Source organism: Phalaenopsis equestris, unplaced genomic scaffold (genome assembly GCF_001263595.1).
Source record: "Phalaenopsis equestris unplaced genomic scaffold, ASM126359v1 Scaffold000339, whole genome shotgun sequence".
NCBI lineage: Eukaryota > Viridiplantae > Streptophyta > Magnoliopsida > Asparagales > Orchidaceae > Phalaenopsis > Phalaenopsis equestris.
The window spans coordinates 392584-418168 of NW_018164781.1; the positions used below are offsets into that span (position 1 = coordinate 392584).

Here is a 25585-nt window from a genome sequence, read left to right on the forward strand (position 1 = left end):
GTTGTTAGTTTTGTGATACTATTCAAAGGAGTGGATGGTGGTGAGGGGTGTCATTGGTGTAGTTATATGAACTGTGTTCCTACATCAAAATGGTCCTGCGAGAATTGAAGAACTGTCCTTGCTTTCTCTTGTTTGTGGAGTGCTAATTTTTGCTAATTTTTTTATTTGATTAATATATTCATTTTTGGTTTTTTTTTTATTGAGGTTATTTCAATATGGTTGCTAAATTGATGTGGGGAAAAAAAAAAAAAGTTTGTAATATAATTGTTTTTCTTCTTGTTTTTTTTGTAGGACATCTTGGAATGTATTTTTTTAGGGATAATTACATATAGACCACTCGAAACATTGATATTTATGAATTAAACGGGTGATTTTTTTTATTTATTTTATTTTATTTTTTATTTTTTTTGTGAACTACTGAACCGATGTATTTATGTCATGATCGAACTATGGAAAATTTGATAAAATGAAAATTATGGGTTGAGGTTTTACCATGAAATTTGATTTTTGAGTGAGAATTTGAAAGATTGGTGAAAGAGAGCAGTTGAGGTTTTACCATGAAATTTGATATTTGAGTGAGAATTTGAAAGATTGGTGAAAGAGAGCGATTGATTTGTAAATAACAAGGTTCGAGCGGTCTGAATGTAATTGCTCCTTTCTTTTAATAATTAATTTTCTTTATGTTTTTAATTTTAATAAACTAGTTGCATCAAGCTATTTATTTATTTATATAGACATAATGCCTTTATTTTTATCTTAAATTTGTTTAAAACAACTCATTTATAATTGATAAAATTAGAAGTCATACTGCTCTGCAATTTTTTTTAGAGTTTTTACTTGGCAAATTCTTAAAACTTTAAATATAACAACCTAGCCACTCATTTCTCTTATATTTCATGCCAACCCCCTAAAACCCATAAATTCCTCATTTCCGCCCCCTCCCACCTCACACCACCCGTGCATGTCTCCCTCCGTAGGTGTTTCGTCGTCCTCCATGTCTCTTCTTCTCATCTGTCGTCAATTGTTAACATCTTTGTCTTGTAAGTTGCAAAAACCCTCTTCCCTTTCGGTCTCCTCTATTTAGTGGGAGACCCTTGCACCTTCACACGTCGAGTGGTACCGAAGAAGGCGAGGGTTTCTAGCATGCCACAACTCAGGCGAGTTTCCCCATTTTCTCTTACATTTTTCTTTTAGAAAGAATTTTATTTAATTTCTCTTAGATTTTGTTGAATCTCTCATCATTCTCATGAATTTTCTCTTAAATCAGTTAGTCCTTAGCGCCGTGGCGCTAGGCTTTTGGTGCCAGGTCTGGCACCCACAGTGGTGCAATACTTCGTGCTTTCATGTAAGAGGCTATTTCTGTGATGTTTTGGACGCCTAGGCTCTCAGTCTGGCGCCTAGACACCGAGAGATTGGCGACAAAATTCCAATGGTTGGACTTAGATGTTAGCCCCAAAATTCTGATTTTCACCTGGAGCACCTGACGGAGGATTTTCTCAATCCGTAAGCTATGGGAGACGCCACATGAGTGAAATGCAGTCCCATAACTCGAGAACTTAGTATTCCAGTTTGCGAATCACCGGGGGAATCACTCCCCACAATCTTCCTAAGCCACGACACTGGTATGGTGTCCCAAACCCTAACTTTTCGTAGTGTGCGTAGGAGGACTCTGTGACTTCCTTTGGCCATGGTAGGCTCTAGACGGACGTACGGTGATCTCTAAATATTAGAATAAGCGCCAAATTTGTTCCATGTCTTGAACGAACCTTCCCGATGCCAGGTTCTCCCAGGCAAGGCTAAATCACCGCCAACCCTAGCTCCTTGCGCAGTGCAAGTGCTAGAGAGTCCCGTGTGGGTGTTCTGAGCTATTGGATGCTACGGACGAATCTTAGACCATCTCAAGTCATGTATGTGGACAACCTACAATTGTGACACCAAAAATAGTGCCAACATAACCATTTGCATGGAATATTGTTCAGATATGAATGCAGTTGGGGGCTAGTTTCATGTATTTCTCTAAAACTTTTGTCAAATTCTGCTCTAATATATTCATTTGCAGGTAGCCAAACATTGTGTCAGATTGCTTTGTTACCATGAAAATAGTGGTATTCTTTATTGTTCTCCCATAAATGACACGCAAACTCTATGCTAGTATTAGAAAAGACGCCACTAAGTGCCTTTATCAAATCTTTTTTCCATATCAGAGATAAATGTCAGTGGTGCAACTTCAAACTCGAACCACAAATCTAAATGTCTCAAAAACCATTCCCAGGACTTCTTTGACTCCAACTCAACAGCTGTAAATGCAGTTGTAAAGGTCATTATTCCCATCCATTGCATTTGCTAAAAGCAACACTTCGAGATATTTTAATTTTAAGTGACATGCATCAAACTCCACAAGATGTCTACAACCAACTATGAACCTGTCAATACGCACCCTAAAAATGATGTATATTCTCTCAAATGCATGATTAATGCTATTGTAATAAAAACAATGTGAGATTCAGGGCTTCTTTTGATAAGTTCAGCATAGAGTGCAGACACCAACTTGAAACTATCATCAACTGCTCCAAATATTTAGTCTGTTTGGGGTAGCTGCAGATTATTTATAATATGCTGATAAACAAATTATCCTAACAATCTGATAATTTTTCAGATTATTAGGATAAGCTGGTTTGTTATTTGAGAGAACTTATTCAGAACAACTTATTTGTAGCTGTTGGATAAATGACAATTCTGCCCCTGTTTAGTGATGTTGTTTGCAACAGAACTGTATGAGCAAAATAATAAATAAAACAGAAGTTGCAAACCATTACAGATCAGTTCAAAGAAACAACATAGAGTGCTCACTATCTCGTGAGTATCAAAAGAAATAAAATAAAAAGAAATATAATTACAATTACAGTTAAAAATATTAAAATGTTTAACTTAAAACTCTAACGAAGTCTGTCCTCAGGTGCAGTGTCCTCCTGGGAAACCATCGTACTCCGATCACTGTCGGTAGTGAAATATGTCAGAATGTTGGCCCAACGGAAGAAACTGCATCACGCTGAAATGCCCCTCCGATAATCGTAGAATTGTCTCCCACTGTTGTGAGGCTAACGTGATGTGAGTAAAGAAGTCGTTAGTTCGCTGTAACACAAAACAATTGGGGAGGTATCTGAAATCCTAGAGCTCATGTTGCTACATAGATAAAAAAAACAAAGAAATCATTTGTTAAATTAGAGGATTAAATTAAGTTCTATATAGCTACAAGAGAACTGAATTAAAAAAAAAAAGTATCGACCGAAACAACCATAAAAAAAGAAATGTTAGTCTGTGCGGTCTCAAACAAGTAACTATACCAACCCACGTGTCTGCCATAACAATGAGACAGTACACCTTAAAAAAATGAGTTCATGGTTGTCTTTAACCCACGAGGACGATCGTCCTGGGATACATGTGCCTATCATAAAAAAAAATCATCCAGTAGATCTTCATATACCGCTGCACTGAAAAGAAGAGAGGACCTATGTTACCTTCTTTAGGATTTCACAAACAATACCGACAGGATACAATCATCCTGTGTCAGATGTGCATATCACCAAAAAAGACACCTATCATTAAAAAAAAAATCATCCAGTAGATCTTCATATACCACTGCACTGAAAAGAAGAGAGGACCTATGTTACCTTCTTTAGGATTTCACAAGCAATATCAACAGGATACAATCATCCTGTGTCAGATGTGCATATCACCAAAAAAGACAAACCACATAAAACCACATAATCCGATGCACCCAAAAGAAGTGAGGATATCAGTTACCTTCATTAGGAATACACATGCAAATTAGATAATAGCAATGAATCGATCATCCGAAAGAACTCATTAGTCCATATTTTTCATTGTTCATCATTGACCTCACACACCCACAAAAAAAAAAGAAAAAAAAAAGAAAAAAAAAACAAAAAATTGAATAAAAAAAAAATTGAAAACAAACAAGTCGTTCTTATATAGTCGAAAGTGTAAATGAAACAAACGAATTTCTTAATAAAATAATAAAATCCAAATTCACAACATAATGAAATACACACGAAAAAAACTTATAGCCTAATAAATAAAGAAGAGTTGGGTGAATGAGCAGCCACAGATAGCATCTGAGATGGACAAGAATGAGGGCTCAGGGGTAATAAGCTGCGACGGAACGCGGAATGCGGGGTCCTCACTATGGCTGAATTTCCTTACCATTATAATGTAAATCGTTATGCGCGTATCCCGGCCGCAGCTGCGAACACAACAACCAAACTGCAGTTTGACGTCTGCGCCAAACAGACACTTAATCCTGTGCTAACTGCCTTGTTCTCCATACCTTCATATATGAAAGTGATAACCCACCATTATTTTCTAAAGCAAAGTTAATTTCTTTAGGAGGTCTATTTGGATAAGTTTTGACTATCTTGAATTTCAGTGGCCACCCAGATTGTTGTTTGCTTCTCATATAGGCACAAATGTGAACCTTCGATTTTTCTTATTTCAGATGTATGTCCATCGACACAAACCGAAGCTCCCACTCTCCATGGACAAATATTATATGAACATACCGCAATGACTCTTTTTCTATCTGTTTTTTTAAATTTCATCCCAAAATTCTTAAAAATGGCCAGTTTAAAAATAAATTGTTTGAAACTAGCCGAATCTTTAAACTGAGCGCCAACCTCTAAAGCCATATTATTAAACATTTTACTTACCAACTAACCATCAATATATTCATCAATCTTATATGTGCATATGCTAGTACTATCTGAGCTTGAATGATAGTACTCATCTATTTCATCACCCTGTGACACCGTGAAATTTCAAATTGCCTGCATCAATACATAGAAAGAAACTCATAAAAACATGTCTTACATTCACTACATATTAGTTAATGCTCGGCCATATGCAAAACAAAGTCTCTAACTAATGCAAGTTCATCTTACATCAATACATAGAAAGCAACTCATGAAAACATGCTTTACATTCATTACATCATAGTAAATGCTCAATCATACGCAACAATAAGTTTTTACCAAATGCAAATTCACCCTTCTTATTTATGTGCCACAAAACCAATTAAATGAGAAATAATATATCATTACAAAGAATATAACTAATGCAAATATATCCTTCATTATAATCCCAATATTGGGTCTCATCTAAATCCAACAGCAATTTAAGTACCATTTCACCTCCATCTTGACTGATTTAAGAGAAAGAAGGAGCATATCATATTGGAAGCATGACAAAGAAAAGAGAGCTCAGAAACAAGATATCTTCTCAACAATCAAAACTACCTGACAAAAATCATGGCTTCCACAATGGTATACTTCAAGAGCTTGCATGAATCATGACAATGCAATATTGGTATAATGGATTCATCCAAATAACCTCCAAGGGAAACTACAATAGTAGCTAAGAGAAAATGAAGCTATACACTTTTACTAGAAAGCTCACAAGCACACAACATTCATACTCTAATCATATTTCTGTGTCATATGAATTGGATGCTACGCATGTACATTGCCAACAGAAATGTAAGACCCATTTGACCTCTGTGTTGCCTTAAATCACGGATGATTGCATATGAATTGGGTGCTATGCATGTAAATTTCCAAGTCATGAATAATTGCAGATGAATTGGGTGCAACCCATGAAAATTTCCAACACAAATGTAAAACCCGTTTAACCTCTGTGTTACCTTAAATCAATGATATAAGAGAAGGGGGAAAAGGAGGAGAGTCCTAGCAAATTCTCAAAGAAAGGGAAAGAAATAAGAGTTTATGCAAACTCTACGAGAAATGGGGATAAATATTGGAGCTTTAGCAAACCTTCGGTTGCATTACAACAAAAGCCTGAAACCCTCGCTTTCCTTTAGTTCGCTCCAAGGTGAAACGTTCGAAGTTCCCAATGGTGAAGCCTTCTTCATGACGACTGGCATGTGGAGGTGCGAGGGTTTCTTGCTCGAAAGAGGATGCTGAAAGGGAAGAAAGGTTTCATGACTTACTGTTGTATTCACAACTCAAGGTTGTGTTCAAGCACTGAAAAGAGCCGGTCGGAGCAGTTAATGATTGATGACAGATTACGTGAGGAGACACGGAGGACGAAGGAGCCCCTATGAAGGAAGCCGTGCGCGATCGACGTGAGGTGGTAGGGGCGGAAATGAGGGATTTGACGGTTTCAAAGGGATTGGCATAAGATATAAGAGAAATAGTTGACTCGGATGTTATATTAAAAGTTTTAGGGGATTGCCAAGAATTGGATATGAGAATGGTTGAATCTTTATAATTATAATGTTGATCAAATTTATTTTCAAACAACTGCAAATATTAAATTAATAAATGGACAACGAAGAGTTAAGGCTACAAATTAGGTAAATGTTTGACAAATTACACATAACTTGGCTTAATTGTAACTCGTTCATGATAACTTAATTAACTGATCAAACATATTTGAATTAAGATAAATACTTAAATGAGCAAACTTGAATAACTTATTATTCAATTAATTAATGCACATAAATAGTATTTATTTTTTAAACTCAAAAGATACTAATTTATTTTTACAAACAAACTGCATGTATAAAGCTTCACTAAGATTCAATTAAGGCTTGATTAAAGGTTAATTATAGCTCATTTATTTTGTTAGTTAAGCTACTCATTAATATGCTCAATATCCCCATACAAACCGAGCTAAATTAAAAGAAGCCAAGCCAGATCAAAAGTGAATAAAAGCATGAAAAAGGAAAAAAAAACCGAGTTCAATCGTTTTTATCTATTTTAAATATGAATTTTTTATTTTTTTAAATTTTGAGTAAATTTTTTAAATTAAAAGTAAGTGTTAATGTACAATTACATCTAAACCAGAATGTAGGGTATAGATCACAATAAAACACAAGTTATGACAATGTTAAATTTTATTATTTCCCGTACCCCGACTTGTTGGTTGGCATCCTCGATATAAGACTCTTTAGGTCGGGAGTTTGAAATCCCCTCCGGCAAGATGAGCCTTGAGGAGGTGGTACTCGAATTGTTAGACAAATTAGAAGTGCCTGGAGACTCGTATAATAGCCTCTGACCTGGCGAGGTGAGTCTTGAGGTGGTACTCGAATTGTTAGGCACACTAGAAGTGACTAGAGGCTCGTATAATAGCCTCTAACCATTTCTTTATATATATATAATTGTCAAAATATATCGACTAAACCAAACATTTGACATGTCAAAATAAATCCAACTTTAAGACCAGCTAAAGTTTGACATAACTACACATAAAATCAATAGAAACTTAAATCACACTCATGTCAAAATAAATCCAACTTTAAGACCAGCTAAAATAGTAATTTTGATTCCAAAATTCTCCAGCAACTATACCTGACCACTTCAGCACATAACAAAGAAAGAATAACATAAGGAATAGCAGAAAGAACTGCCTTTTTTCCATCATTATATAATAACTCTCAACAAAAGTATGTATGTATAAATATATTTATATATGATGCTAATTTATAACGAACAAATATAAAAATAAATTAAGAAAAAAGGAAAAAAAAAACTAAAAGTCGAGGTAAAACAGCCATACTTTTTCCCCATAGACCAAGATCAGCTAAATTTCTTCAATACTTCTGAGCATTTGGATTTGCAGAGCAGCTTTTTAGTCTTAAGAAAATAAATATAACCATACAAAAGATGGTGAGAGAGAGAGTAGAGAGGGATTAGATAAGCTCGAGGAACAAAGCCTCTTGTTTACTTGTCAGGCCAAGTTCGCTTAGAGATAGCTGGCTTTCTTTATTTGTGAACGAACGGCGAGGATAGGGTCTTACCTGTAACACAATAATACAAGATATCAGTCACCTTGATGCAATGCCATAATGTTGGAGAACATTTGAGTCAGGATATCTTGACTCAAATTGACTGGAATGAGCTTTAGTTGTTGGAATTCAGAATAATGCGAAATATTTATATTGATATGAAAGGAGCATAAATAATACTTATAAAAATCCTAGAATTGAAAAGACAATAAAAAGAAAAGAACAAAAAAAGGAAAGATATAACACTTAATATCTCCAATTAAACAATTCCTATTAATTATTTGCAGATAAAGAAAACAACATAGAAAAAAAAAAAAGAAATAAATCTAACCAAGAAAATAAATCTAAAATAGGAAAGAAAATAAATTAAATTAGGAAATAAATCAAATCCTCGAAACATTTAATAAGAATAAATTATTTCCAAATATAACTTTTAACACTTCCCCTCAAGTTGAAAGATGGTTGAAACTCATGTTCAACATGGATTTGAAAACATCAAACAATAGACAAGAAAAATCTTGTAAAGTAGAACTTGAAGTCTTCATCTCGTACCGTGGCTGTCTTTGACTGCAGTTCCTGCAGTATCTGTTAATAGGGGGAAGACTCCTACAAATAATGTTGCAAGGGAGTTTGCAGGGAGGTATACAAACTGCAAGAAAAACTGACTTTTAGTTGATTGTGGTTGCCTTTGATTGCAGTTCTTGCAGTGTTTGCAATAGATAGAACGCTTCTACAAGTAATGTTGCAGGGGAGTTTACAGGGAAGTATATAACTTATAGAAAAAATAGATTTTTAGTTGACTGCAATTCCTGCGGTGTCTACAAGTATGCGGAAGACTCCAGCAGGTAATGCTACAAAGGAGTTTTTAGAGAAGTAGATAACCTCCAGAAAAAGCTGTAAGGTATGACCTGTAGAAAAATAAAAAAAAAAATCCCGAAGATAGGACAGTTGTAGGAAAAAGCTTTAGAGGACGTACTGGAGAAAGAATTACGATGGATGACCTGTTGCAAGAAAAGCTCCGAAGGAGAGTCTAATACAAGAAAAAAGCCTCGAAAGTGGGCCAGCTATAAGAAAAGCTCAAGAGGGTCTGATGCAGAAAAAACTCAAGAGGAGGGTCTGCTGCAGGAAAAACCTTAGAGGGCCTACTGTAGGAAACTATCCTTTACAAAAAAAAACTGCTGGCAAATAAGATTTATGGCAACAGAGAGCATTAGGCTGCAACTTGCAGGGAGAGAACCTGCTGCCACTGCTATTGCTGAATAGGAGAGTTCTAGTGAAGGAGAATTCTGCAAGGAGAGTTATGTTGGCAAAGAAAACACAGAGAAGGACCTGCATGGAGATTTCTGGCAGCAGGGAAAAAACCGATGGAGATGGGCATGTAGGTCAGCTGTCAGGATTCTATTCAAGGATACATCCAATCCCCCATTTATAATAGTCTTTTCCAAGTCTTTTTGCTAGAAAGCCAACAATGAACTTTGTAACAAGCTTCGCTTTGTTTCTGCAATCCACGCATGTGAAATGGCGAAATATGCCATGGAGGCAGCTGTAGTCACAACTTTCTACAAGAAGGAATAACAGTTGAAACCTGCAGGGGAAAAAATGGCAAAAATAACTCATCCTCTCTATCCATTTTTGCTGCGAAGACATTTCTAGAAAAAAGAACTCTTTGGTTGGAAGCGTCACTGGAGAGAAAAAAACCCACTCTTCGAACATTGATGACGGCTCTCCAATTGAGATTTCTACTTAAGAGAGAGTCTCTCCCTCTCTGAACATCGACGATGAGTTTTAGGTGGGGATTTCCACAATAGAGAGAAAGAGCAAATTACCCCAGAAATTCGCTAACAGAGAAAAATGCAAGAGGAAGGGCCGTAGGAAATACAACTCCTTCTGATGCTTGTGCAGGGAAGGAAAAAAATATTATAGGAGAAAGGGCCACTGGAAATGTAGCTCCCCTCGATGCAAAAGAGAAAAATATTACAAAAGAAAGGGCCAGCGACAAACCAAGCTGCAGGAACTAACATTGGATTTTTGTAGAAAAATTGCTGGAAACGACAGAACACAACGCTAGATTTCAGGGAAAAAGCTATGTTGTTTTCTGCGTCTGGGAAGAACAATAGAAATTTTTTTCCTGCGGGAAAGCTCTTCAAGTAAGTACAGCGGGAAAGTTTTGCGGGGAAGAACTTGAAAGTCTTGCGGTTGGAAGGGCCAATAGAGAAGCCATCGACAGAGAATGGTCGTCGGTGAGAGGCTGTTGGTTAGAGGGTGGCAGTAATCCACGATTGGTTGCCCACAGAATATACCCTCGACGAGGATCTCAAGAACATCATCACGCTAGATTCGCTCCAGCTCTTGCGACAAAAAGGCCCGAGACTGGAATCCAGGGATCAACCCTTCAATAGAGGGAGGTCTAGCAGTTGGAACTACCTGTCAGAAGGATCAACGACAATAAACTTTAGAAAATTGGTAGGGAAGAGGGGAACCAGCGACAGTTAGGGTGAAAAACGACAGCTAGGGGAACTGACAGCTATAGATCTATGCTGCAAATGTGCAATAGTTCTTTATGGGAAAAAATATTAATGGGAAGCCAACAACAAAAAATTCTCCACGAAACATATCTCTATAGAAGGAAAAAGAACATAAAGAAAAAATTGTTGCATGCTTTTTGGAGGTCGGCAGAGTCGAAGCTCTTAGCTTGCTTCCAGTCAAAATAGAAACTTTGTTTGCTTTTTGGAGGTCGGTAGAGTCGAAATTGCAGGCTTGGGAAGGGCCAACAGACAAGTGAAGCCTGCTGGGAGACAAGCAAAAGTCATTGTTTCAAATACCAAGACGAGTGCCCCTCCCTTGTCGTGTGGAGGGTGGTAGGAAGGGAGAGTCCAACGGTTCAAGAAGGAGGACAGGTGGCTAGAGTATGAAATTAAGCTTTGGTATCTTATTGAAATCAGAATAATGCAAAATAATTTTATTGATATGAAAGAGGGTATAAATAACCCTTACAAAGATTCTAAAATAGGAAAGACAATTAAAAAAATAACAGGAAAGGAAATATATAACATCTAATATCTCCAATTAATTAATTCATATTTATTATTTAGAGATAGAAGAAACAACATAAAATAAAAAAGCCTAAAATAGAAAAGTAAATAAATCCAATCCAAAAAATAAATATAAAATAGGAAAATAAATAAAATTATATTAGAAAATAAATCTAATCCCCACAATTATTAATAGAAATAAATTATTTCCTAATATAACTCATAATAGTATCATTATATTTACTTGGAGATGAGTGTGATACATGAATGATCAAACAAAATCAAATTATGCTCATGCCAATGCAAATTCAATAATTATAAGATCATTTTGGTTAAATTTGGATTAGAATATTCTGACGGAAATTTGGAAATATTATAAGAGAAAATATCATAATCAAAGTTTAATTAGGATGAGTATCAAAGTCGTTAGACATGGTTTTAGATGAATACAATATATGAGGAATTAATCATAGCTTAAATTATATTCGTCTAAAAATAAACCCAACAATTTGTGAAACTTAGCTTGATAAAAAATTTGATCAAGATTTTTCATGCCAATTTTTTCCCAAACTTTTTTCTATACAACGCATTCCTGGAGTACCGACATCACAATTATAATGTGTAAAGTAAAAAAGAATCAATTATTCATTCACTTTGATCTAAAAATAATATTAATTGATTAAAGAAAAACACTTAAAGAGACAAAATGTGAAACAAATATATCCGTAAAAAGAGTTGGTGTAGGCAGCTCTAGCGGCAAACAAGATTACAGAGAGCTGTCTTAGATGGTATAGCCACATTAAATGTCAACCATCTGATGACCTAGTTAGTAGAGTAGATGTTATACAGTCGACTTATGTAGAAGTAGACATAAAAAGAACTGGGCAAGTAGTACAAAAAATGATCTTCATTTATTTGCATAATACGAAAATATGACACAATGGAGAAAAATGATTGAAGTAGCCAACCCCCACTTAATGGGATAAAGGCTTGTTGTTGTTGTTGTAAAGAAAAACATAGAATTCATGGAGTTAAAAAAACCTTTTGGCACATAATGATGAAGTGGGATGAAAGAAAACATATTGGAATCAAGTTATATATCATGAGGAGTTCATATCAGATCTTAAATTCAGTGAAAAATGAATGCTATTTATAATAAAGCTGAGGCAGGTATGAACATTTTAGAACAATTTAAAACTAAAAGTGGATTATTTTCTCATAAATATAAAGAATAACAAATTTCTAAACTCATCCCTAGTAACCTACCAATTGGATGTTTGAAGTTGGAAAAAATGCTTTGAAAACAACATCATTAGTTGAGTAACTCGCTGCGGTTAGCAATCATCAGTTGTTTAAACTCCTAATAGAATCCTAAGATTCAAATTTAATAAATCACAAATCCGCACACAAAATGAATGAAAATCAAATTATTATTTTCCAAAACATGTTTTCTATCTATTAACTAAATAAGCACTCAAAATGTAAGTTATATGAGAAACACCGGCCTCGGCTCAGATTTTAAGCTTGCTAAGCAAGGATTAACGGAAACCTCTACTAACCCAAATTTGTAGCTGGCGTAAATCAGGATTTGATAAAGGTATGGAAGCCTAACAGATATTAAGATGCAGAGAGGCTTCTTGTTCATTTTTCAGTTCTTGATCTCATGGTTTCTGGAAGAAAATCGTCTACAAAATTAGCTGACATTGGGGCCTGAAGCATAATGTGGTCATCCTACAAAGTCAAAACCACCTGGACTTAATTTTCAAATAATATATTTACCTTAAGGACCCTTATATAATTTGAGAACACATAAGAGAATTATATCGATCCCACTTGATTAAAATTAAAAATATGGGGATTTACATACATAACACAATTCTTATGTATTTATATATCTAACATAAAAAAAATAATATCCACCTATATAATACCCTAATCTTTAGATCAGCTCAAAAATCACTAATATTAACAGTTTAGCAGCAATACACATCTTTTCATGCACATATTTAAATGTAGTTGAAACACTTACATGTTACACAAGTAAATAGCAGTTTTTTTTTTTTTTTTTAAATAGAATAGCAGAGATTAAGTGCTACGTATATATAACTTCATTAAAATTGTTGGTATGTATGTAAAAAAAATGAGAATAAAGTCTCTAATAAAATTCGGAATCTATTAATTAATTAAATTTATTGCTATATCACACGTTACTAGAATGAGTATTGCTAGATAATTTTAACTCCAGCTCCCACAATAATATTCTTTCCTAAGATGTTTAGTAATAATGGACAACTAGCAAGCCTTCCAATATCTAATAGTTACTCAATTTAGCCTACAATATTTTGAAGAAATAGCTCACCTTTCTATAATGCATATTTTTATCAAGAGAGCAAATTCTTATTGTTGAAAATTTCATTAAGTATTCTTAACTGTTTATCATGTAGTCTTACATTTTTGCCTAAAAGAGGCCATCCATCGTGATTCCCCTAAAAGGCCATACGCAATATTTTAAAAAAAAAAAAAAAAAAAAAAAAAACAAACACCCAACCACAAACGCAATTCACAGACACACATACACATACGTAATTCAGTTACTTTGATTTTTGTTGCATTATTTACGGTTGTTTGCATGAGTTACTTGCTAGTATAAGAAAAAATGCCATGCATAATGAAAATTTAATAGTGGTCGATGTTCATTCGAATTTTTAGGGTAATTTTTAGATGAAATTTTAGTTTATTTCCATTATGTACAAGTTTTGCGAATCTAATTGCAAAAAATTATCAACCACAATCTCAATGCCTTGTTAAATTTACATTGGCGCGTATTTTTTCTTTCAACATAACTACTACTTATTTTTTCACGGCCGAGTTTTATTACCTTATAAAGGCCATTTAAAGCTCCAAATTTTCCTGGCATCACTGTAGGATAATCTCTTTCATTGAGAGGATAGTCTCTTTCATTGAGAAGAGAGTGGTTGAAAAAATAGATAGTGATATAGGAGAGAATAAAGACGTTAAAGAGAAGTTTCAGCTTCCAGCCGATAAGGAAGAGATGCTAGTGATTCAATGAGTCCTTCAAGCTAAGCCCATGAGATATTATCAAGGCCAGCACTGGTTCTCATAGAAAAAAGTGGGTTCGAAGAGTCTGTAATAGAAAAGGGTAAGCCCCTATTGAAGTTGGCAAATGTCCTGATCGATAATTTATCTCCTTTGGTGGCTACCACTGAACAAAATTAAGCATTGGCCATAGCCTCATTTCAAATAATTAAAAACCAGCTATGTCTAAATTATAAATACAAATAATGTGGATGATTCACTTCAATGATGGTCATGTTAAAAGCGAATTTTAACCGAAAAAATCTATTTTCAAAATACAAAGCCCTTAATGATGATTATGTTAAACAAAATCTCTACTATAGCGAACACAACAATCAAAATGCCTTTAAATTCTAATGTAAAATATCTTAGGGCCACCTAAAAGTAAGAATGAAAATTCATCCACCCTTCGAAACAATTGTCAGGCATTAGCAAATTACTAGCTAACTTGAGCACGTAAAATATCAATATCATATCAAAAATATTTTTATAGTAACTCACAAAAGATCTCACACCAGGAAAAAAGTCGTCCGTGTTCTCTATCAATATAATTTTATCGTAAAATAACAACACAAAAAATAGCAGTAATGATCAAAGCCCTTTGAAAAAATGATTAATGCAAAATGATGCCATCACATCATAGTCATAACTACATCTCGTATGTTCCCCATAGCTCAAACCTTAAATAAGGAATCATAGGGTAATTTTGATAAGACAAAGTCTTATATTAGCTGAGATCGACTTAAATTGATCCTCTCAGACAAAGATACAACTCATGTCTACAAGATTCCCTTAAACGATGCAACTCATGGCTACTGACAATAATGTTTTAATCAAGTTAGATCGGCTAATATAATCCAGTGGAGTAATTAACCATAGAACCTTGCACCAATGAGAAATCTCGAATTAGATGTTAAGTGTCTTTGTAAAATGAGGCAAAAACCTCTATGTAGCGTCTTGCTTATAAATCTAATGTGTCTTTTAAAATTTGACCTTTGTAAAATGAGGCAAAAACCTCTATGTAGCGTCCTGCTTATAAATCTAATGTGTCTTTTAAAATTTGACCCAAGAACACACCAAAAAAATCTCTAACAAGAGATCGGGGCGCAACCTATAATCTTGAGCAATCACATAAACATTATTAAAATGCAAAGGTGGACTTCAATCTTCCTTTCTTTCCATCTTGAAAACATCAATCGTGTCCTAGGTGCTCTTGTTCATCACAGCTTTAATGCGGCAATTCATCAAATTTGGAAGCAGCAATTCATCAAATTTGGAAGCGGCAAATCAAAGCTCTAATAGACATGCAAAAAAAAAAAACATGAAGTTATCCGGCTACTTGTCGAACCTTCCAAACTTCCCTAATAGTGGAATAGACAACTTTCTTGTTCACATGGGCAGGTAAGGAATCATGTCATGTCTGACGCGGAATTTAGTGCTGGTTTGCTTGATATATTGGTATGCTATGTCATGCAAAATAATCATCTAATTTTCTATAATATTAAAAGTTATTGGTCCATTAGAGAGAAGCAATCACCAATCACTCATCATAACAAGGATGTTAAGAGGCTGCATCGTCAGTTAACACTTAAACAGGAAAAAAAATTTAAAGTGGTATTCATGTAATAAATAAAGGATGGTAAGAACCTACACATATTAAATAAACAAATAAAAAAAAATGCAAGCAATCAAAGATATATTGAATGATTAATTACCAATCTATAACTACCAGGCCTCACCAATCTTCCAACATCTAGGTAATCAAAGAGTAACTGCCAAAAATAAAGTAAATGAAAATTAATCATTAAAAAAAACTGACATTAGGGGCCTGTAATTCTGTAAAATATACCTGCAGCTTGTCAGACTTCAGAAAACGCCTCCCACAACGACTACCATCAGGCATACGAATAAGAAGCGTCACAGAATTTTCATTGTCAACAGAAGGTTCCTGAGGAAGCGATGCTTGTTTTGCAGCAAGTTTCCTCTCAAATTCCTGCCAAATAATATGAATTTATGAAAAAAAAAAAGTTCTGCAATTATTTTCATATATACAAACACCATCATTTAACTGTAATGCAGTTAGAGATTTTCACAATCCAAAAATACAGTTAAGGAGTAACTTCAAGAACAAGAATTTTTACACTACCTTCAAATTAGACACCATGGAAAGAATGTGCAAATCAAGAATAATTCATTTTTTGCAGAAATCATGTCAAAAGATGCTTGGAAACCATTTCCACTACATACATTTCAAAAATACATTATAAATTTCCAGTTAACAGCTCACCAAAATCCATAACAAAAAAATCAATAGTTCCTGATTCAACTAACTCCGATATGTACATGAATTTTTGTTTGAAAGCACACGAGTATCGACTGGGTTCTATGAGATTGGTTGCTCTGAATTTTAGTTGCATGTTTAGAAATGCATGGATTAATTAATTATGGTTCTCGAAAATTGAAGTAAGGCAACAGAATTGTCCATGTTTGGACTATCATAACAATAGAAGTACATGAACTATCTCAGAAGCCAGTACATCCCAGTTACCCAATTATTTGGGAAATGGGGTTAAACCTCCTTTTTAAAGTTTTTTTTCCCAAGCTAGTATAACTAATTTGCCTGTCCACACAAAAGCCCTTATAGCTTTCCTTGAAATTTAATTCTTACGCTCTTCTACCATAAGTAATCATGGATTAGTCTGTTACAAGTCAACAACCCACCTAAAAATCACTTCGGCACTTGCCTGTATTCTATTGTGAAAAAAACCAGTCTAACACGCTGGACAATATTTAACAGTGTTTGCATTTGAAAGGGACAATCTTTATAAAACACACGTGTTTTGGCATCCTTGAATTGCATCCAAAAACAATTCACATAATTCTAAAATTGCATTATTACCAAGTGCATTGAAATAATTGAACGCCTAGAGAACAGTAATATAATCAATGAGGGAACCAAATTATGCTAAAAAAAGTGAATCAAACATTCTACTTTCAGGAAGTGCATCTGCGTAACCACAGTGCCAAATAAACTAAATATTATTCTATTTTATTTCAAGTTGCTGCCCTGTTGCAATCTTTTTACCTCTTCTTCAAGCTGCTTCCTGTAAGCCTCTTCCTCTTGATGTTTTTCCCTCTTGACAGCAGCTTCTAAAGCGGCTGCCTCCTCCAGTCGGCGCTTATCAGTCTCTTGCATGGCTTTCAATTCTTTTTCTCTATCTGCTTGTAGGGATGCAAGATACTCATCATCCTAAAAATTCATCAATGTCAGTAAGCTAACAGATATACAATTAAGAAACCAATAATCCTGCTACTAATGAATATTAACCTGCTGCTCTCTTAGCATTCGCTGTTCAGCTAGCCTTGGAGATGGTGGATGAGGTGCCCTATCATAATTGCTCGGCATAACTTGATGAGGGTATTCAAAATGATATGAAGTTCCAACAGGAACCCCCCCAAATATGGCTGCCTCAAGCATCACAGCTTCATCATGCTCTTCAGAGGAGATGCCGCCCCACTTAACCATTGTGCAGGAAAATCAGTCTAATTTAAAAATGAGGCTTTTACATACATACAACCTAATTCCTATATATTTACGTATCTAACGCCAAGATACAACCGTTTTTAACATTTAAAAAGTGAAATGCACCTTTTCAAGCATATGTAAGGTAGCATGTATGTAAAAATTGAAATTTATGTCACACATATGTAAATACAAAGTAATTAAGTGCTACTTATGTAAATCTGCCTTTAAGTATCACTAAAAATGCTTGAATGTGTCTCCATTTTGCCAACAAGTAGAATGCAAAGTCAGAGATCATACCTCATCAGATTTGAATGTGTCTCCATTATGTCTTGCATGCCTGGCAATTTCATGTCGTCGTGGGCTTGACAGAGTACTCAAAATCTGTTCAGGAGCATTTCCAGAGGCAGCAGGTCTAGAACGGTGTACAATCAGTGGCTCTTCATCTGCATCATCAACTTCATCTTCGAATGATGGATCTCCTTCATTCATGTTTGATTGATTAGAAGTTTGAGGCCTTGATCTCTCAGGCCCTTGGCTCCAACTAAAAAAAAGAAGAAGAGATATACCACTATATCAATCAAACAGATAAAACCATTTGAAGCAATCAATTATATCGAGTGTTCAGTAAACCAAGTACCTAGCAGCAATACAATGAAAAGTCATGACAAAATCAAAGATTAACTTTTGACATGAAAGGTTTTATTGCTACAGCATAAAGATGTCAATGAGCTAAAATAAAAAGACAATGCATCAACATGCATTGTCAAGCAAAAGTATCTATTAACGAACCCAGATAACTATATATATATATATATATATATTGTGTGGATTGCCGTCGCATCCAGAAGTGTTTAGTTTGTGTACTTTTTATTGTTTTGAGCATTTTAGTTGCAGTTTTTGATATGGTCTTATATTTACGAGTTTTAAACATTTTAAGTAGCATACTACTTTTAGTGCTTAGAGAATGATAATGCTATTAATAGAGGGGATTATTTAATTTCTTTAAAAAACATGAATAATGAAGTTCAATAAAAATAATATTGAATAGTGGATGGAAGTACATTTGTTGTATCAATCTTTAAATTTCCAAATACATAATTTAAATATGAAAATTTGTTCATCATGGTCTGATAAACGAACTGGTTTGCCATTAATAGACTCACTCTATGTTTATCTCCGTCTTCTTAGATCAACTTATTGAGTGGAAGGTTCATAATTCAAAAAATATATATAAACTAGTTTTTTATGTCTTTTTTACTGATTCGGATGAAAAAAAAAAACTCGGTATGTGACCTCAGAGCAAATGTTTAGTGAGGATGAGTGAGTGTGAGACTCAAGCATGCACAGCACATGAAAGTGCGTCCTAGAATATAAAGATGAAATTTTTAAGGATTAAAATCTATGCTTGAGAGCTCATACTAGCGTCTTCATAGCTCTAAATTATTTTTCAAAAACATCACCAAAACATAGATAAAAGTCTTGAAACCAGTCGAAATAACAAAAAGGGTATTTTCAAAACAACCTCAACCATTATCAAACCAAAACAACAGAGCTGAAAACCTGGACTTTATAAAAAAGAATGAAACGGAATTATAATGCAAAAAAAAAAAAAAAGACAGGGTAATGAAGTTTTGGGTAAATGTTGGTTAGAAAAATCCCAATTTAAGCGCAGCAAAATGTAGTATTTTTATATTCATGTCCGAGAAAATTATGTGCTTCATTAAAATGCCTACAATCACATTAATACCTTCCAACGTAATAGAATCTTAAAGAAGAAAAGTATTCTTGACATCATTCTAGGGCTCCTAGAAGGTATTTAAGGAAGGGTTTTAGCGGGAAAGTGGTTGAGGAATAGCACGCGAAAAAAATATATGAGGTCGGCGACATTTGAAAGAGGGTAAGCATCGTTCGACAGCTATCCAGCTGAAAAACAATAAGGGAAACTCTGACATGGCAAGATGTGGGTGGCGAGGAGATTCACCACCTATTCCTAAGTAAGATACAAATAGACAACTTGCAAAAGAAAGATGATACATCATTGTTAAAGCAGAAAATCTGAGATTACAATCTCCAAATTACTCAAAACAAATCAAAAGTCCTCTAAACAACAAAATAACAATATATATTATATATATAGTTCCCTCACATAAAAACCGAACTAAAAATAGATAGATGAGAAAAAATCCTAATTAAGCTTCAAAAAATAAAATAAAATATAATAAAATAAGAAGGTTCCACAAGTCAGCTACACAATTAATGACTCGAAAAATTGCAATAAATCAAGTTGGCCATATCGCACAACTACACATATCAAGTAATAATCCGGATTCAAAGTACCGTGTATCAATCTCATGAGGAAAGAGTTAAGAAATATTTCAACGGGTGAATCTCTAGTTTACTAAGAGTCTAAACCTAGTTTTGGCGTAATCATAAGCAAGAAATTGAATTCTTATAATCGTACTCACAAACTGAAACAAAAAAAACAAGCCAAAAAACAAAGAAAACAACGAGAGAAGAAATCTTATGATTCTTCAAAAGAGATGAGGCTCACGCCTCTGTAATTCAGGTATCGTGGTGGCTTGTGATTTTCTTAAATGTTCTCCTACATGACTGTTGTCAACAGGGATAAAATGTTCTTCTTAAGTATTTGCCTAGGTCAGAAGAAAAATCAGAAACCTATGAAGTTAAGTTTCGCTTAATCCCATGATGTTTCGCAGGATTCTTCCTTTAAAAATCTTAATAGAACAAACCTATTCTACTAGGATTTTGTGATTAACCCATTTGTTCCTCTACGCAACGGGCAAAAGTCATAGATCACAGAAGATGTTAACCTCCTAAATGGCTAGATCGGGAGTAAATGAAATCTAAAGGTCAATACAACTTTCATAGGAAAACTCAGAAAAACGTCATGGGGAAAACAATTCGAGAAAACCACAAAAGCCACGAGCCTTACATCATAGAGAGCAAAAAATACTTAGCTACACATGATAAAACGAACAAAGAGAAACAACTCCATGAAAGTCATTATTGCAAATAAAACATGAAAGTAAACACTAAAAAAATAACTTGTCCTCTCCACCAAAGCAAAAGTTCTCCGTCTCATACAATCTTCTCTCCAAAACAAGAAAAAATAAAAGAAAAGAGGAAAAACAACCCCTATGACCTCAAGCTCAAGCAATAAAGAAAGTCATAAGAGAGAAACTGTCTCTCTCACCAAGACCCTCAAGCTCTGCCTTTCCTCGAGGACTAGAAAAAGAACCCTTATCATTAGAAACTCTAAACTCCTCTTTGCTCAACTTGAAGTTCCACATATTGGTCATAACCTCTAACACTTAGTAGGTGGGGTAGAATGGAGGATCTCAAGGAGACTCCCCATAGGACTACTTGACCTTAGGGATGACCCTGGGTGTTGGTCTGGAGCTAGTTCACTCACTTACATTCACTACCACCTATATACACTTGAAACCCTAAACCCATAATTGTTGACTTTGATCCGTTGATCTTTTGGGAAACTCATGTAGATGATCCCCTAGACCCACTGACCCTAGGCTAGAGTTTAGCTAAGACCAGTACATAGAGAACCCAAATGAGAATGTCAATTGTCCATAACTCATACATAGTGGTTGACACCCCAATTCTACCAAAATATCCAGCTTGGCATTTTGCCCCTAAATCCACCCAAATTACCTAAATGCCTTTGAAACAAAAAATTGTCAAATTACCAAAATATCCCCAAATTTGCCAAAATTACCAAAATACACTCGGCACCATAAACTTTCCTAAAACATCCAAAATCACTTCAAATGTCTCCTAAACCAATTTGGACCCTTCAATTGAACCCAATTTGGCCAATGAACCCAATTTGATTGAACCCAATTTGGCCAATTTGACCATTTTGACCAAAACCCCCAAATGACCTTTAAAGGCCCAATCTCTTCAAATTCATCTCAAATGTCCATCAATTTGGCCTCAATTCCCCTCAATTTCAATCCTAAACTCAAATTCATCTTTCATTTGATCAATCTAAGACAAATCCAAGCCTAATTGACCCATGTTTTGTGCTCAATTTTGATCCAAGTAAAAACCCCCAATTTTAGTCATGTGACTTAATCTCACCAAATTGAACCTCATAGCCTACTCAATTTGCCCCAATTTGGATTATAAACTCTTCATAACAATCCTACACATCAAATTTGCCCTAAAACTAGGACATATCTCTTCACTCCTCCACAGTGAACTAAACTTCAATTAATTGTGCACACACCATTCCCACAGTGAAAGAAGTTGATTCCCCATAAAATCCCCCTCTCAAACAGCCTCTAGCATAGACTTTGATCAACACCTGAAATTGATTTTAATCGAAATCATACCTAGACAATTCACCAAGGCTTGAGAATTCATCTAGAGGTTCGTGATTTCAATCGAAGCTACCACAATCATCTGATTGAGGCCTCCCCTCTCAGACAAAGGTATTGAGCTCTCACCCTAGCTCGAGCTTATTTTGATTCATTATAGGTATTTATTGTATTTCATACCGTATATACCATATGAATATGTTCGTCTTGAGTAGATGAAGGTTTAGAAACAAACCCCATGCGATTTGGTTGAGTCTAGCACGAGATCTTAAGGTTTTAGTGTGAACGGAACATAACAAACTAAGAACATCTCACTTGGGGACGATGAACGGCTTATGGGTTAACCTCATGTCGTCTGATCGTGCGTGTATCCAATGAACGGAGGAGCTCGAGCCGGACAAACTCTTGGTGCGTGAACCGCGAGCCGCGTGGCAGCTGAGGTGGATGGTGGCGTCGAATAGCGGAGCGTCGCGTGTAAGTTCGGAGCCGTCGTAGGTTAAGTTGGCGCCGTGTGGATAAGTAGAAAAATACTTATTTTTTTGAATTATTTTAAATGCCTAAACTTCAAAAGTCAATATCCTTCTCTAGAAAATTCATAAAAATAAAAGAAAAATACCCACTTGCTCAGTGAAAAGAGAAGAATAATGTGGACCAAAAATAAAAACTAATTTCTTATTCCCTGATTTTTAATGAATTAAATACCCTCTGTGGTATTTCAATTCTCCATGACTAAACGTTGTTCACCATGACTTGAAATTTTGAGGGTTTGTTTCTCATGACAGAGATTGTCTTCTGATTTTTCCCTGAATCCGTTTTTGTAGCCCTTGTCTCGGATTAGCAAGAAATTTTTTCCCAAAAATGTTTCTCGTTTTGTTGGCGTGGTTATGCCAACATTGTTGACCAAGCAGTATGGTCACGCGCGATCAAGGTGTGATCACGCCACTGCCTTCGATTCAGCGGTGTGGTCACAATGATTTTGGTAGTTTTGACATTGTAATTTCTCGCTCTAAAATGCTCGCTCGGCCTCTTATAACCTGCACATCACCAACAAAAAACCTTCCACAATCGTAAATCCATAATAACTAAGGCGAACAACATGAAATAAGCAGGTCTAGATGTAATAAAAATTGCGTAGAATTGACTCATATCAATATCCAAAACTTATCAATTACTTGGCCTCAAGTAATCTCATACCTTAACAAAAATTAACTTAATACTGGTAGCTCTCATGTGGCTATCCTACTTTGTTAACTGGATCATATAAATGTCATGCAAAATATGAAGTTTTCACTTTAGGTTTAGATTTTCCTCAATGTCTAAAAACCCAATCATTTCTTTAATTCCCCTTTTTTTTATCCCAATGAAAACTCAGAACTCTTATTAAAGCGTACATGAAATATTTTCATTTATAAAAAAATTGTTCTAAATCAATTAGAAGTCAACCTACTCCAATAAAAAATTCTTTCTTAAAGAGGTATCATTGGTATTAAATCTTTTAAGTTATTCCAAAATTTATCTTTAGACCCTATATCTAAACCAACTTGAGGAGCATAAACACTTATAATATTAAAAATCTTAGTATCAACGATAATTTTAACAACTCTATTAATATCTCCAACTCTATTAATTTTTACAATATTATCTTTCAATTTTTTATCTATAATTACACCTATACCATTTCTAGACTCTTACCACAATACCAAAGTTTAAAACCTAAGTTATCAATCTCCTTAACCTTTTCTCCAACCCATTTATTTTCTTAAATACAGAAGATATTAATCATTTTATGAATCATAATATCAACTAATTCCATTAATTTATCATTGAGAGTACATATATTTCAAGATCCTATCATGATATTAATTTCATTACTTTCATGGACTAACTTTTTTACCTGCATCCATCCGGAATGTAGAAACTCTTGCTTTTTTTGACACTACACGCGGGCGCAGGTGTAGCCGCTCTAGCACAGTTTTCACTGTATTCAGACTATACAACGCGCGCTTCCAGGGGACGCCCTAGCATTTACACAATGATAAAAAAGATTTATGTCATGATTATTTCAACAAGTTTTACGCTACTTGTCGACTACCTAACGCAACCCTCCACTTTTCACATCCGGGCTTGGGACCGACAATGGTTCAGTCAAAAAACAAAACTCAGAATTAGACGTTTTAAAATAGTTAAACAAATTAAAAAATGCCCGTATACTACAGAGCACTCAAATGCCCATCACAATTGAAGAAATTATAGTAAGTTCATTGGTACCTCATGTAAATTCCCAAAGGTATTGAAGGTCATATTGCAATAAGATGTTTGCTCAAATCACCATAATAACTGAATCCACATACTAGCTAAATTTTGAAGTTGATGCTAGTAAAGGTGCTTAATACACAGTTAATGGTGGCATAATACAAAATGCCGATAGAAGGAATCAACAATTAAATGCCATTGCTTCAAGTTTTAAAGTGATTAAAATACATAAAATCTATATTCATAAAATGGTAAATAATCATATGCTCTTTTTGCTGCCCAAGGCATGAGTGCAAATATCTACCTTCCATTTAAGCGCAGGCTTCCAGAATTTTCTGGCTTGCTGCCGGATGCATTGAAAGACTGCTCACCTATATCCAAACCTTTAGCGCGTAATTCACTTTCTTTTTCTGCTGTCTGATGAGGAATCATGCAGAAATATGCTCAAATTATAATTACGAAGAAAAAATGAACCTTTAAGAAGATGAAACAAATGCAAGAAAAGACTTCCAAAAAAATTAAAAAACCTTTAGAGACAAAGTCACCGCATGGGCAAGATCAGACTCCTCCAAAACAAAAGAATCCTGGTCCAAGGTAGTTCAATATTAATAAAAAAAACCATTAACAATTACTTTAAGACAAAAAGATATATGAAAAAAATCACAAACTCAATATTATCATACATCTGAAACATCATATTGCCGCCTTCCATATTCCAAAGCCTCCCTCTTTGAAGCTTCAATTGCAGCTTTTATCATTTCTTCTTCTATATCATTGGAGTAGTCAGTCACATCTGCCAAAGGGGTAAAATTTGTTGTGGGATGTCTTCTAGCAGAAACACCGGCAGAGTGGTTAGCACCATGATCAGCAGGAAGAACCTCATCCTCCCCATCATCAATAATAACAGTTCCATGAACCACAGTTTCATTCGCAGAAACACTTCCAGTAATATCCTCAATTTTTGGTCCATGGCCAGAAGAACCTGAATGAGAATTCTCATCCTTAAACTCAATTGGAATCTCCCTCACATCCCTTGGGTGTGAAACCCGTGGAGCTTGGGTGGTTAACTCATTTGTACCCCCATCAAAAAGACTCTGGCCAAAATGTGATTCAAGAATTGAAAATGGGTTCAGCCTTCGAATGGCTGAAAATGGGGGAAGTGCAGGGGCTGCTGTCGTAATATTAAAAGGATCATCTATATCCATAAAATCATTGCGAGTCACAGGAACATCTGCAGTGCTAGAACTGGGGATTAAAATCATCAGTTTAAGAAAAACACCAATGAAACTGATATCACTAGATATGAATAAAGTCTCTAAAAAACTTAAACTAGTAATGTAATTGCATACTTCATCCTATCGCCTTGACTGAAGTGGGAATTAACAGCTTCATTTAGATCGCCACCATATTCCTGATGTCAAGACAGATGCCAATAAAAGATTACTCAAATAGCACATAAAAAATAGAAACACACACACACACACACACATATATATATATA

The 25585-nt window shown here is 34.9% G+C and overlaps 2 protein-coding genes across 3 annotated transcripts in view; one reads left to right on the forward strand and one right to left on the reverse strand.

Moving 5' to 3' along the window:
• Positions 1 to 109, forward strand: part of LOC110025877 (RHOMBOID-like protein 2) — a 2365-nt gene extending 2256 nt beyond the window's left edge. The window contains exon 5 of the mRNA XM_020726559.1: positions 1 to 109. The gene's annotated coding sequence lies outside the window, so the exon portion shown is untranslated.
• Positions 110 to 7478: 7369 nt separating this feature from the next.
• Positions 7479 to 25585, reverse strand: part of LOC110025881 (plant UBX domain-containing protein 8-like) — a 57576-nt gene continuing 39469 nt past the window's right edge. The window contains exons 2-11 of one of the 2 annotated variants that reach the window (XM_020726562.1): positions 25434 to 25495; positions 24768 to 25329; positions 24612 to 24668; positions 24389 to 24501; positions 17774 to 18017; positions 17279 to 17467; positions 17036 to 17200; positions 15800 to 15943; positions 15666 to 15722; positions 7485 to 7834 (exon numbers count right to left, since the gene is read on the reverse strand). In XM_020726562.1, coding sequence (XP_020582221.1) covers positions 7727 to 7834; positions 15666 to 15722; positions 15800 to 15943; positions 17036 to 17200; positions 17279 to 17467; positions 17774 to 18017; positions 24389 to 24501; positions 24612 to 24668; positions 24768 to 25329; positions 25434 to 25495 — 1701 coding nt within the window. In that variant the 3' untranslated portion in view covers positions 7485 to 7726. Of the gene's footprint in view, positions 7835 to 15665; positions 15723 to 15799; positions 15944 to 17035; positions 17201 to 17278; positions 17468 to 17773; positions 18018 to 24388; positions 24502 to 24611; positions 24669 to 24767; positions 25330 to 25433; positions 25496 to 25585 lie in introns of both variants that reach the window. The other variant, XM_020726563.1, reaches the window with a different exon arrangement.